The sequence below is a fragment of the Plectropomus leopardus genome, chromosome 1 (assembly GCF_008729295.1).
Source record: "Plectropomus leopardus isolate mb chromosome 1, YSFRI_Pleo_2.0, whole genome shotgun sequence".
Taxonomy (NCBI): domain Eukaryota; kingdom Metazoa; phylum Chordata; class Actinopteri; order Perciformes; family Serranidae; genus Plectropomus; species Plectropomus leopardus.
In genome coordinates, this window is record NC_056463.1 from 11,481,636 (window position 1) to 11,495,515 (window position 13,880).

General features: G+C 35.5%; 1 protein-coding gene across 1 annotated transcript; it reads right to left on the reverse strand.

Moving 5' to 3' along the window:
- Nucleotides 1–487: 487 nt before the first annotated feature.
- On the reverse strand, nt 488–8,625 carry grpr (gastrin-releasing peptide receptor). Its single transcript, XM_042489647.1, has 4 exons — nt 8,255–8,625; nt 3,532–3,883; nt 1,709–1,822; nt 488–931 (listed from the first exon to the last, which is right to left on the reverse strand). The coding sequence occupies exons 1-4, from the start codon at nt 8,623–8,625 to the stop codon at nt 650–652; spliced, it is 1,119 nt and encodes a 372-aa protein (XP_042345581.1). The 3' UTR covers nt 488–649.
- Nucleotides 8,626–13,880: the final 5,255 nt, after the last annotated feature.

Below are 13,880 nucleotides of genomic sequence, written 5' to 3' on the forward strand. Positions count from 1 at the left end.
AAGTATTTTATTTATGATATATAGGATATCCCGGCAATATATATTTAAAAATGTCTGTGATTTAGGTTATTCTGCTTCATTACTGTGGTACTATTTATAGATACAAAGAAAATGACATCAAAATATTGTCAGAGTAACCAATTGAGAAAAAAACAATCCCAAAAAACTCTAAACTATTTTAAAAAAGAGAAAAACAAAACAAGAAAATGACTTAAATGCTTTTCAAAATAGTTGGCAATTAATTTTCTGTTGATTAGCTAATTAATTGACTATTCATTTCAACTAAACATCATAATTTATGCACTATTCTCATGTTTTTATACAAAAATCTTAATTTGTTAAGTAACTTAAGCTGTCAGATAAATAAAGTAAAACATAAAATATTTATCTCTAAAATGTAGTAAAGTAAAAATATAAAGTAGCATGGAAATGAAAGACTCAAGTAAAATACAAATACCTGAAATTTCTTCTTAAATTCCACCACTGAACTTAAACATAATTGTAACCTGAACCTTTAACACCGAGACAAAACCCTCAAACATGTCTCTGAGGAAGTGAGGACTGGTCCAAATGTCCTTACTCCTTCGGTGTGATGTGTTTTGGACCACACTATGTAGCAAGTACAAGTACACACAAAAACACATTTCCCTCACACAAAATCCTCCTGATTCATCTGCCTGCCATTAATCATGCTCAGACTTGAGATGGAGTGATGCGTGCTGCGGACAGACGTCACACGTGTGTTAAAATGAGTGGGGCTCTGCGAGGAGCGTTTGAGTATCATACGACAGCAGCAACACAGCTGCTGGTTGAACTGCTTCTGGAAGTTCTCGCTCAGCAGGTAAAGGGCAAAGGGGTTGAGGCAGGAGTTGGTGAAGGTCAAAATACGAGCGAAGACACTGCTCACAAAGTGAACCAGGGAGGTGTCCACCTGACGGGGGAGAGACAGGGTGGAGAAAAAAAATCAGAAAGAGAGGTGTGTATACTAGGGATGTAAACAAACACAAATATTTTGATATGAGTGCATCCTGAGCAGATACACAAGTATACTTTGTTGTATAGTTGTTCATTTGAACAGCCTCCCATCACACACAGAAACATATTTTTTCTTAAAAAAACAAAATAGTGCAATATCGTAAAAAGGCCGGTATGGTCATCCTCCTGTTATTGTCAAAAGTTTCACAGTTTCATTAGATTTTTCAGATAATCTTCAAATCAACCTAGAACTCCTCCCATTATTGACGCAACCTCCAGTTTTAAAAGAAATTTCATACAATATGGCTGTTTTCTAATAATTTTCAAGTTGACCATTAATATTTATTAATTAATATTAATTAATAATATTCATTTTTAGGGAGCGGAACAAACACACATATATTTTTTGCATGGTGCTTTATAATTTTCCTTGTAGTTGACATGAATAAACAGGGACCAAAGTTGTTGACCTTGCAACAGATCAGCAGTGAAATACCTAGTCTATAAATACGATTAATATAAATGGCAGTAAAGAACACTTTAAGGGCTGTATAGATCTTTTCTAACAACTTACCATATTAATTGGAATAAAGATAACAAGTCATTTTTTATTAAATAAACAAATAAAGATACAGATAGTAGCCTAACTGTGCATTAAACTCCAAGTGTAAACAAGCAGAGAGAAACAAATAAACAGATAAATTCAGAAATCTAGAACAGTACTTTTGTGTACCTGGGAGTAGTTATAGGAGCGGTATAAGTAGATGATGTGACAGGGAAGCCAGCACACCGCGAAAAGAACGACAAACACCAGCACTGTCTTGGCCAGACGCTTTCTGGATTCAACCTGATGGTTTTAGAAAAATAACAACAAATTGCTGTTAAATAATAGACATTAAAGGAACACAAATTCCAGCAACCCCTGTAGTATTTAGATAAACTTTTTGAAAACACATCAAACACAAACACATCTTGACCATGAAGGCCACAAGCTGAAAAACGCTGATCTTTTAATGAAGTTGTTTTAACAACTACCCTTTTCAGTATTAGATTGTGATATATTTTATTATTGAAGTGGCATAAAAAATACAGTGTGGTCTCATCCATACTCATTATATTTTGCCGCTTGGCGTTTCTAAAATATTTACACATTTTGCATTGGATCTTGACATGGAAGGGGCCAGCGGTAAGATGGGGTTGGTGTTTATGTGATAAAACTACTTGGTTATCACAGTTGATGCAAAAAAAAAACATACCCAGCTTTGAGTGACACAAACGCCACAACAGATGTTGTTGTTTGCAGGTTGTGAACAACAGTCTCCTGGGTTAAAGTCTGTTGCTCTGATTGTCAAATAAAGCTCAGTGTGTCGCATATAGACACTAAATAATGTCACTATAAAGACACCGGGGACACTATACAAGCACCATGTTTTCACTCTGGGAGTGAGATCAGAGGACTGATATGTTGAAAATTAATGTTCTGTAGTAAAGAAATTGATTATGTAAGTATTAATGATGTTATATCACGTGGAGACACCGCAGGCTGTCCAGTAGTCATGATTAGAGGAACCTTGAAGATGCTGTTCCCCGTCGCATGTGTGCTGTACAGACTGGTTCGACAGGGTAAATAGAGACACTGTGTCTAGTCAGATGTCTTGTGTAATGTTTTATAAAATGCCAAAGGATATATGCAGAGACAATGTGAGGTTTCTTTAAGTTTTTGGTGGAAACTGTTCCCATGTGTCCTCTCTGTACTGAAGGCGTCTCTGATATTAAATTTATGTTTTGTTATATAAGCACATCAGGACAACTTAGCCTGACAGAGTAATAGTTTAGCATTTTTAAAAGCAAGTACTCCAGTACAGCCATTTGACTCAGTAACTTTCACTTGAATTGGAGTAATATTTGATCAGGAGTATTGATACTTTGACTCAGGGAATAGAACTGTGTAATTTGTGCACCACTGGTATTTAATGTTCAAATTTCCGTCATCAGTTAGATTAATGATGCATTATGATGTTTGTTTGCAGTAATTATGTTTTTGTTTATATTGACTATACCGTTTGTATTAATTGTATTGTGTATGATGACTGAATAAAATACTACTTCTACTACAACTACTGTGTAAACAACATTTTTATGTTGTAGCTGGTAGAGGGGAAACTACAAATAATAACTTTATGTACTACTGGGATGTTTAATCTGTAATGTATATAAATTTATCACCTATTCTGAATATAACATCTGGATCGGCAAACTAATTAGTAAATACAGCTGTCTAATAAATGTAGAGGAGTACAATATTTACCTTTGAAATGTAGTATGGTCGAAGTATAAAGTAGGAAATAAATTCAATAACAATATAAAGTATTTCAAAATTGTACTTAAGTTAATATTCTTGGGTACAGTATTTTAAATGTTACTCAGCATTTATATTTTTGACTAAAGTTTTAGGCCATCTGATGGACAAATAGATAAACAAAAGGGGTGGAGTATCTGTTGGGGAGCTAACCATATCAGAAAAGCTGGGCTGTTGCCCTGGTAATGAACACTGGCCTGTCGTTTTGCATGCACGTTCCCCTCCACAGGCAGGTTTGAGGCGCTCCTCATCAGGCTGCGGGCGATGAAGGTGTAGTACATGGATATGACCAGCAGGGGAATGACATAGAAAATGAGGAAGGAGGCCGTGGAGTGGATCTTAGGGTGCAGTTCTCCAGCATGGGGGTAAGGGGCGCACGTGACGAAGCTCTCATTAGTGGAGCTGACATTGAAGGTGTGGAGGTCAGAGAAGATGGCCTCGGGGATAGCGACGACCAGGGAGAAGAGCCAGATGAGCGCCGCTCTCAGAACAATGCTGGTAGTGGTGCTTGATGTTTGGATGTCCAGAGGCTTCACGATAGCCCTGTACCTGATAAGACAGATAGAAGTACTTGACAAATTTATTTCGTTACTTGCAGTGCAGCTGACTGCCTTCAACACTTAAACTTCCAATAAATTATTTTTTTTGGCCACTTGGGGACAGTTAAAACACGCTGAAAACATACCACTGACATATTATCACTGTTTTGATCATGTGGTAAACATGTGGCAATAAAAACAAACCTTATCTAGATGATACCATCCACATGGTGGTGTTATGAATGTATGGAGGAGGGGATTAATATTAAGAGCTTGAACAGATTAAACTCTGGTGAAGTGAAGGCAGCGAGGTACTTTTTTTTTCTCCACAGTTTCATTACTAAAACCTTGAGCCTTTTTTTCCTAAGAGTCCTAAGAGTTTTTTTCACATGCCTGTATGCAAGGTTTATGTGGTATAAATAATATAAAAACAGACTGGCTTTTACTCCACTACATTTGTTACTAGAGAGAAATATTGTAGATTTCCTTATCAAATCTGATCAAACCACATCTACACAGTTCCAATGAAGCAGATTAGCAGAGTTTTTACTATAATAAATAAGGCCTGAGGTATCTAAAGTAAAGTAATTTCAATTAATTAGACCTTTAATTTTGATTGTCGTTATTATTATTCAACGGTGTAGATAAGTCTGACACCTATTTTGGAACTGCTATTCCCATGGTGCTTTTGGGGGATGTTAGCAGGAAGAATAGTGGAAGCAAATGCTGTGACTGGCATTCACTCAAGGGCCAAATTACTCTGAAGTCATCACGGGTACAGCTTTTGTTTTATTGTGTACAGCTCCCATTAGCTCCTACTGACGGTGATGAAAATGTGACACCTGGGTGGATGCACACATTTTCACCCCTTTAACAGAGTGGTGCAATACCGGCACTTAATACTGTCTGTCTCCATCTGAGCAGCTCTCAGACATCATTCAAAATCAGTCAGCACCGAGAAAGTGAAAGAGAGACTGAATAAGTAGCAGATGTTGAAAAGAACCACTGTAACCACCTGGCCTTTCTGCTGTTAACTAACCTGTTTTCCAGCGTGTTTGTGACACTAAATGCAGCATGCCAGTAAAAAAACACAAAAAAGCATTCTTGTCTGTAAAGTCCGATAAGATGAAATAAATCCAGGAAACTGATTGCCTTGAAAAATGTAAGTAAATATATCTATAAATCTTACTTTATCAATTTTTAAGTTTACCTAAAACTTAGCTGTATTTACTTAAATTTTGTGAAGTTGTAGCAACTTTAAGATGACAAGTGAATTGACATGAAAAGTTCACTTAAAATCTATAGTTCAGCATTGTGGGAGATGTATGTATTTTTGCCCGTAATTAAATAAGAAGACTACCACTATGTTCATTTCTGTGTGTGATATTAATCTTCTCATCTAACTCTCGGCAAGAATACGCTTATTTTCCAAAATGTTGAACTTTTCCTTACAACAACTTGCGCTGGAAGAAACCAGCCTAAAATATGATTACAGCATGTTTACAGGTATGCAAAACATATCAGCAAAGCACTTCCACGTGCGTGAAAAGTGTGCAGGTAGTACTGTAAATTTGAAGCACAATGCTAATTTTCTTACCTTGTTGTACAGGTACAACAGATATTGGTGCTAAATTGCTGCCAAATTAGTTAGGCAGCAGTTTTACTTGCTAGTAGTACTCTTCTGAGGGAAAGTGAAGGACCTTTAATTCAAATGTAGCTTCACTGAAAAACAGCAAATGCTGTAACAGGAAACAGGCTCACATTTGTTTACTTGCTGCTGTTAATAAGAGAATGTGATACAATATGAGATGTGCATCATGGCGGTGATTCCAATTCTTATTAAGACTCCAAGGACGATGAAGTAAACATTATTATAAGGTAGATAAAACCCAGGGACAATGTCAGTTAAAGGTTATCAGCACTGTGCTTTTCATATTATACTTTTCAACGTATTTCATGCGTTCACAAGGTTACTCGTTTACAGCAGTACAGAGGTCTTATTTTGTTGGAGGCAGGTTAACAGGATTTGTGCTTTTTGAAAGAAAAAAAAGGCCAAATATGGGAAATAGATAGCTATTGTTGAAGACAATCCAGAATTTATTTTCTCAGGTTGGAAATTGAAGTTTACGCTTATATATATTTAAGTAAGTCAGTACAATTATTTGTACAGCGCTTTTCACAGACAAAAGTGCTTCACAAGGATGATATACAACACATAAGAAAAAAAGGCACTGAAGATTAGGTGACTACTAACCACACAGTTAAAAGTGCAAAACTATTTTGCACAGTTCATAAATATCCACACTACACAACAAGAAAACATGAAACATCAACAATAAAAAAAATTAAAATACAGAGCAAGTGCGTACAAGATACCCAAACACCTGTTTAAACAGATGTGTTCTTAGCAAATTTTTAAAAAAAACCCAAACACAAAGTCAGTAAGCCAGTAAAGCATCCTAAAATACACATACACACACACACACACACACACACACAATCACAGGGTGAAGTGCGGTAATTTGGGATGCTTTTTGGTAGATTACCAAGAAAACCATGTAAAACTCCAAATACTGCTTTGAGTCTTACTTTAAGAGCTTACCATACTGTAGATCTCTGCTCTATTTCCGCAAAGAAAATTAGTTTCAAGTAAAAATTTCAAGTAAAATCAGGAAACTTTGGATGTTCAAGCACATCAAGAACCCTGATCTCACAACCATGACATGTTCAGGTAATGACACAGCAGGAAAGGTAAAATAAGACAATAATGTTTGTTTGGTTTTTGAATGATCGAATCTATTTATCAGTTAAGGCATTCATTAATTAAATCATTCATATGACCTCTGGGTAGTCATTAAAAAAAGACTGTCCAACTTTGGACATGTGTATGAGCTTGTGTGTATCTAAAAATTGAGGCTGATTCAGGAGTATTGTGGCTGTCATGGACTCAATGCATCATCTTAAACATTTTTTAAGTTAAAAAATGTCTGTATTACTACAGGGTGGCACACAATAGTCATGGTAAGAAGTCATGATGTTTTGGCGCCTAAAAACATGCTGGTTTCTCCTGAACTAAACCAATTCTTATATAGTTTTTTTCACTGTTACCTTAGTATGAATGTAAATGCACAGTACGTATGCAATGATGTATCGTTAATATTGTTGTCATACCTATGATTTTTCCTCCTTTTTGCTCATATGTTTGTTTTGTTTGTTATGTTATTCGAAATGTTGGGATTGTAGGGTGGGGCAGGGAGGGACATAAAGTACATATTGTAAAGATTATCTTTTTTCCTTTCCCCTTTGCTTCTATGAAAATAAGCCCAAGTGCTTTAAAGTACTATTCTTAACAAATAAAGAGCTTATTTTCTCTTCTTTTTTAAAGTGCTGGTTTCACTTTGGGAGAAACCAGTTGAATGTCCTGCCAAATTCAGGGAAACAACATTAGGGATGTCTTATGGTAGTGAAATGAACATCAAGTTCACGAGCAACAGCTCTGCAGACAGCAGACAGCATGTCAACGACACACTCCCTCAAAACTTGCTGTGTCGTATGAGCAACTCCAGCCTTTAAAGTGGCTTTTTATTGAGGTCATCCCAAGGCACACCTGTGTAGTAACGATGCTGTGTAATCAGCATCCTGATATGCCACACCTGTCAGGTCGATTGATCACCTTAGTAAAGATTGTAACAGAACTTTGACTGTAGGGATCATCTGTTCATTATTTATGAGAGGGGGTGGGATGGTGCAAAACGGGGGAGGCACTTGATATAATATTGTAAGCAGTTGGAATGAAGTTAGGATTTAGGTTTTTTTAATACCCCCAGAACCCCAAAACACACAAAAAGGTTTGAAAGACACGTTTTCTTTAAAAGCCAGATGATGGAGGGAGGGCCGTGCTTGTAGCTCAGGAGTGAGTCATGGCAGTCACACTCCCAGCCACCCAAAGTTACAAAGTGCCTGGCAAAGTGCATGAAAATAAAACAAAGACAAATTGGCTACAGTAACAATAATTTCAAGAGACAAGAAACATTTTGTGCAGGAAAAAACAGAGCAAAAGGGAAAAACACAAAAGTGACATAAATAAAGTACAATCCCTCAAAAAAAAATAACGAATAGCAATTAATTGATTCTGTAGCATTTGCCTACAGCACGTGTCAGCAGTCAGAAGCGCACAGATTATTCTCCCCTGAACAATAAAAGGTTAAATATTTGCTTTCCATTCTAACAGGCTAATAAAACATTTAGTTTGGACACATGACCTGTACCTGTCTTTACAAAGACAAATTAAGACTTTTTGGACGTTTTGGCTGACATGAAAGCTCTTTAAAACTGATAATAGGTTTAATAAGATGGTTAAAACAGAAAAAAACGTCCCTACCTGTCAGCAGACAGGGCAGTGAGAGTAAACACAGACACCCCGACCGAGGTGAGCTGAATGAAGGCGATGACTTTACAGCCCACTCTCCCGAACAGCCACTCCTCTGACAGGTAGCGGCTGGCATCCACCGGAGCGCAGGTCAGCAGCAGCAAAACATCCCCGAGCGCGAGACTCGACATGAAAAGATTGGGCACGTTGCGGATAGATTTGGCAGAACAAAACGTCATGATGAGCGTGATGTTGCCAATTAGCCCCAAAACACCGATTACACCGTAGACAGAAGCGATGACCACGCCGGTGAGCCACATCGTCCGCGCAGTGCTTTGGAGAGCTGTGACGCTGCGCGATGCGTTTGGGTACAGATGGTCCATCTCTCTGCTCCGTTAAATCAGCTGCTTAAGGGATTTTTAAAAAAAATATTTAAACACAGAGAGATACGTATGAGTCAGTTGGGGTTTCAGAAAGAGGGGGAAACTAAAATTGTGATAAATTTGTTTTCCAACTTTATATGCACGTCTCCCTCAGTGTTTGAATGTGGGGGTCCGCTGAAGAGGGCTGCCTCCCAGTGCGCTCAATTGCACACAGCATCCACCAGTAAACAACAATCAATACGTGTCTGCGCTACTCAATTCAAGAAAAAAAATATAAAAAATAAAATAGAAAGTGTTCAGTTTGAGAATGATATCAAATGTTTAAAATAGGCAAAAAAAAAATGTTAAAAATGAGATATCTCTATCTGTTTTATGTTCTTATTTTCTAGTCTCTAGCACTTAAAGGACGTTTTTAACTGCATTTAAATTTCCTTTCATTATTGTTTCTTTTGTACTTTGTCTGGTTGCTTTTGATTTTTTTTTTTAATGTAAAGCACTTTGAACTGCATTATTGCTGAAATGTAGGCTACTATATAAATTGGGCCAAAACTAAGTCTGTTATGTGTGTTTTTCATCCTTTACATATTTCTTATTAATTGTCTGTAACAAACACACACATACAAAGACACAAATAAACAAGATTAATGTTGTCTTCAAGAGTCACTTATTAAACTGTGGCTGAATTCTGATGCTGCTTTTATTTATTCTAGTGCTGTTTTTACTTTGTTTTATTAATTGTGCTCCTGCTGGTACATTTATTCTCTTTGTCTTTTTTTTTTTTTTTTTGTCTGGCTGTCTTGTTTTTTTTTTACTTTTTAAATTCACCAGAGAGTGGCAAAACAATGTTTTATTAGCTGTGCATATAATGACAATAAATTCCTCTTTCTTTTGTCTGACTTTACAATATGACACCTTATCCCCTTTTCTAATGTTAAATCAAAATGGACACATGTTTTCAGCTTTTATATCATTACCCATATTTTAGGATCAAGTGAGTACAGTCTTGAATTTACTTTTATTATTGTCAAAAATGTCTGTCTGTCTGTGTCTGCCCATAGAGTCTGACATTGCAGAAGGTGAGTGGGACATTCATTTGTCCCTAAACTGAAAATAGTTTATCTCTTTTGCAGCAGAAGTCACTTTATTACAGTTCAATATCTGGCTACAGCTTTAAGGGAGGATCATGCAAATAGGCAATGGAATTACACTATAGGAGAAGAAAAATTGATTTAATTCCATTTTATTGATAAAGCCCAATATCACCTCTCAGTCCTTGGACCCTCATAGCAAACACTGACTGGATATTCAGGCTATAATTGCTGCTGGACGCTTAAGAGAGGAGCGTGTGTGAGGCTCATATGAACTGAATTACTTATGTGGTGGAGAATAATTGATTGTTAATCATAAACTCATGTTTTTCAAGCATGGGTTTGATTTATTGTCTTTAGTTAATACTTGTGGGGATATGGAAAAGCGAAGCTGCCAAAATCATGAATAAATAAAAAATGAGTCTATTAATAAATTAATATGCAATTTAAAAGTAATATATATATATATATATATATATATATATATATATATATATATATATATATATATATATATATATATATGTATATATAAAATGTGACATAATATATGTCTGGTTAAATTTGCTTTGAATTTACCTTTGTATTAATTCCCATGTTAGTGTCCTTTCAGTGTTAGTTTTCCCTTCTGTCTGTTTTTGTTAAATTTTTCATCTATTTATTTATTTGTGCATTTATTTTTTTATTTATTTTAATACATTTCTATATTATTAATTTCTAATAGATTTTTAATTTATATTTGTTATTATTTATTTTCAGTTTTGTATTTCCCCCTATTTATTTCCTCAAACTTTTTTCTTTATTATTGTCTTAAACATTTTTTCAACACTTTCTAAAACATTTTTTCATGAATTTATTCTTCATTATGAAAATTAGGGGAGAGACAAGTCCCAGATGTTTGCAGATGTTGTATGAAGAGCGTCATAGATTCAATTATTTTATGATATTTAATTTTGCCAATTTAGAAAATTACCCATTTCATTATAATTTAATTTAGGATTAATATACAAAACCTTCTGTCCTCTAAAAGGCCCTGCGTGAAAAAGATTAGTGAGTGATTAATTGTGTTGCAAGCTTTACATAATTTGACGAAAGGTTTTAAATAAAAAAAACATACAAACTGATATTGCTTTTAGGTGTGAAATGTGAGGCTGAGACTCTATGAATTGATGTACAGTTTCATGTTTATTAAAATGGGACGGATTTACAGTTTGTACACTCCATCCACATTGGCATTGATTTAGAAAGCAACAAACAAGTACAAATGCAGTATATACATACCAGTATACATATATTTATAAAATACAATAGCCTTTTTTTTCCACACAACTGTACTTTTTTTAAAATTTTAATTTTATTATTATTCGTAGTCATGGTTAGGAGGCCTTTAAAGCAAGCTACACTGAAACTGTTCAGACAGAAAGATGCTGTGCAGAAGCTGTGAATTTCTGTCATGGAAAGTGAGTCAAGTCTACAGAATTTACAATATTGAGATCTCCATATTAGAAAAAATAGTCCCATGTTTGCACAAAGCTCCCTCACAGAAATGTGTTGCAGGTACAGAAGGCTATCGTCAACAGCACAGGCACCAGAGAAACAAGCAAAACAAACAACCGATGTGAAGAGGAAGGTTGGGCGATTGCGAATGAGTTAAAAATGAACAATAGAGGAGACACACTTCTCTGTTCTTTTGGTTGGTTTTTGCGTTTTTTTTGTCTTACTCACAAACTTACATTATAGTCCATGGAGGCCAGATTTTGGGAACACTGACTGAGTTTCTCCTTTTCTAAAGAAGTTTTGACAAATAGCTTGTAGTGTATATGGGTCAGGATTCATGTCACGTCTTCTGATCTTTGTTAGGGCCATCGAAATTGCTTTTTTAATGAATTCATCCGGACGGGCACGCTCAGTGAGACACATCTCTTAGATGATCAGTTGTTGAATATGAAAAAGAAAACATGGGAGGTACACAGTGGTTTAGAGAGTGTATGTTGTTTAGTTTTTGCCAGGGTTATGACATTCATGCATCTTCTGCTGCCTCAGTTAAGTAAATATCTTTTCAGCAAAGCTTCACATCCAGCTGAAATTTAAGAATATGTCCCTGATTTTTGATGGTTCACGGTTCAATTTAACAACACAAACACATTACGGACCTGCCAGTGTCTGTCTGGGAGAGACATGACAAGTCCCAGCTGCACTTTATTGTTACCTGACATGTAAGCAATTTTAGAAAGCACTAATGGACAAAGTGGTTCTGTGATGACAAACCTGTGATGAATTCTAGGTCTTCTTTACAGAGGTGTGGACTCAAGTCACTCAGTTCACAAATATGACAACTTTGGACTGGAAAAACATCAAAAGGACTAAAACACCAATGAATTTTGACTTCACTTGAACTTGAGCCTTTTGACCATCCTCCATATCCAAAGATTATAAATTGTCATTTAAAATTTGTGCCATGAATCAATTAATTTTCCTTTATTTAGTGAATCAACTCTTGTTATTTATTCTACTTTGTTTGAACCAATCGCAGCAGTCACATTACTGAGCGCCAATTGAAAGATCATTTGGTTTAAGTCAAAAAACTATGCCCAGATTAACAAAAACAAATTGTAGTGCGTAAAATGTGCTGGTCGAAAATTGTTGATGAAAACACAACAACTTCCAACTTCATTTGACATTTGAAGTTACACAATAAACCGTAAATTGGGGCTAATGTTAATGCTGTTGCCGAGATGTTAGCTTAACAGCTACGGTAGTTTTTCACAAAGTTGTTCAAACAACTAAATGCAATTTTTTTTAAAAATGCATTCATGGTTTTGTAAATTAAGTATTGGCATGGAATTTGTGGCTGAGCATATCATGATTTGATTAGGACTCAAAATTTAAAGTTTAGGACTTGAGACTAGTGACTTGCAAAACAATGACTTGACGTGAAGAAGGTAAATCAGCAGAGCTGAGATGCATTATGCCACGAGTTATTTTTGGGGCCATCAAAGCCATGAATGATACAAGTTTTGTTTTCTCTACATTTCCAAACATTAACAAATGTTTTGCCGCAGTGCAACGTCACGCATTATGATATGACCAATTTCTCTGACAGATATTCATTACATCATTAAGAAATGTGGTAGAAATTCATCCTCGACCACATCAACCACTCAATCTGAAGATTTAATGCCAATCCTGCACAAACAGTATATGCAAAAATTTTGTATTTTTCCCATCAGTCACTGGAAGTTGACTGTCAAAGCATTTCGTTTTTCCAAGATCAGGGTACGTGTTAATGAATTGTGATGTGGCAGAGGATATGGAAGAAAAAGATAAAACATATTTGGTGCATTTGTTCCAAAAAGCTTCTTAAGGCCCCCGCCCCCCCATCATCATTTAAAAAGCATACTCAGGCCATTTAGTAGAATAATGGTAAAGGGTACCACAAAGTAATTTCCTGTACATATTACTACCATCTTGTGGTCAAATTCTTTTTTACATCTTAACTAAAAAAACATCTCTTGCATCATCATATGTAAGCTTTGAAAATATACTGGATTTATCCACAGATGACAGTAACAGAGATAAACTAAAATTATATAATATAATTTCAACTGAAAATGTTCATTCTCATGTCTGGAACAAATTCCTAACAAAAGCCAAAGAATATCTTTATATGGCCTCCTAAATATTATTAAGGCTTGCCTCCAGCTCATTTTGACTGTAACTGACATTTATTTTGTGTTGACAGCATTCAAAAATGAAATATATTTTTATCACTGTATGATTCTGGCCAAACAAATAAAATGGATCTATATGACTGCAGGCAGGTGGTAAAGATCCAACTCGATTTATTTCATTTGTTACTGAAAACCAGAAAAAAAGTTATGCAGTTTGATTCCATATGATTTGACAGCACTCTAAATAACTCCAACTTTATGTATAACTGAGCCACAACACTTGTCATGTTTCACACTGCGTAGGTTTACATGCACACTAATATTCCACTATTATTCCAAATATGTCAATATTTTAAATTTGATGCGGGTCATATAATCAGCATATGCTTTTTGAATATTTCAAATTAGCAAAAGTAGCATTTTCAGATTTAGACATGGGATATGCCAGTATTATCCTGTATTATTGGGTCATGTATATAGCGCACTCAGAATACGC

Bases quoted from the DNA above. Each gene is read 5' to 3' on its own strand.
- grpr (XM_042489647.1), bottom strand. From the start codon at position 8,625: ATGGACCATCTGTACCCAAACGCATCGCGCAGCGTCACAGCTCTCCAA. The intron at 3,884-8,254 runs GTAGGGACGTTT...CTGTCTTATCAG, and splicing joins ACTGCCCTGTCTGCTGACAG to GTACAGGGCTATCGTGAAGC. The intron at 932-1,708 runs GTACACAAAAGT...CTCCCCCGTCAG, and splicing joins GCTCCTATAACTACTCCCAG to GTGGACACCTCCCTGGTTCA.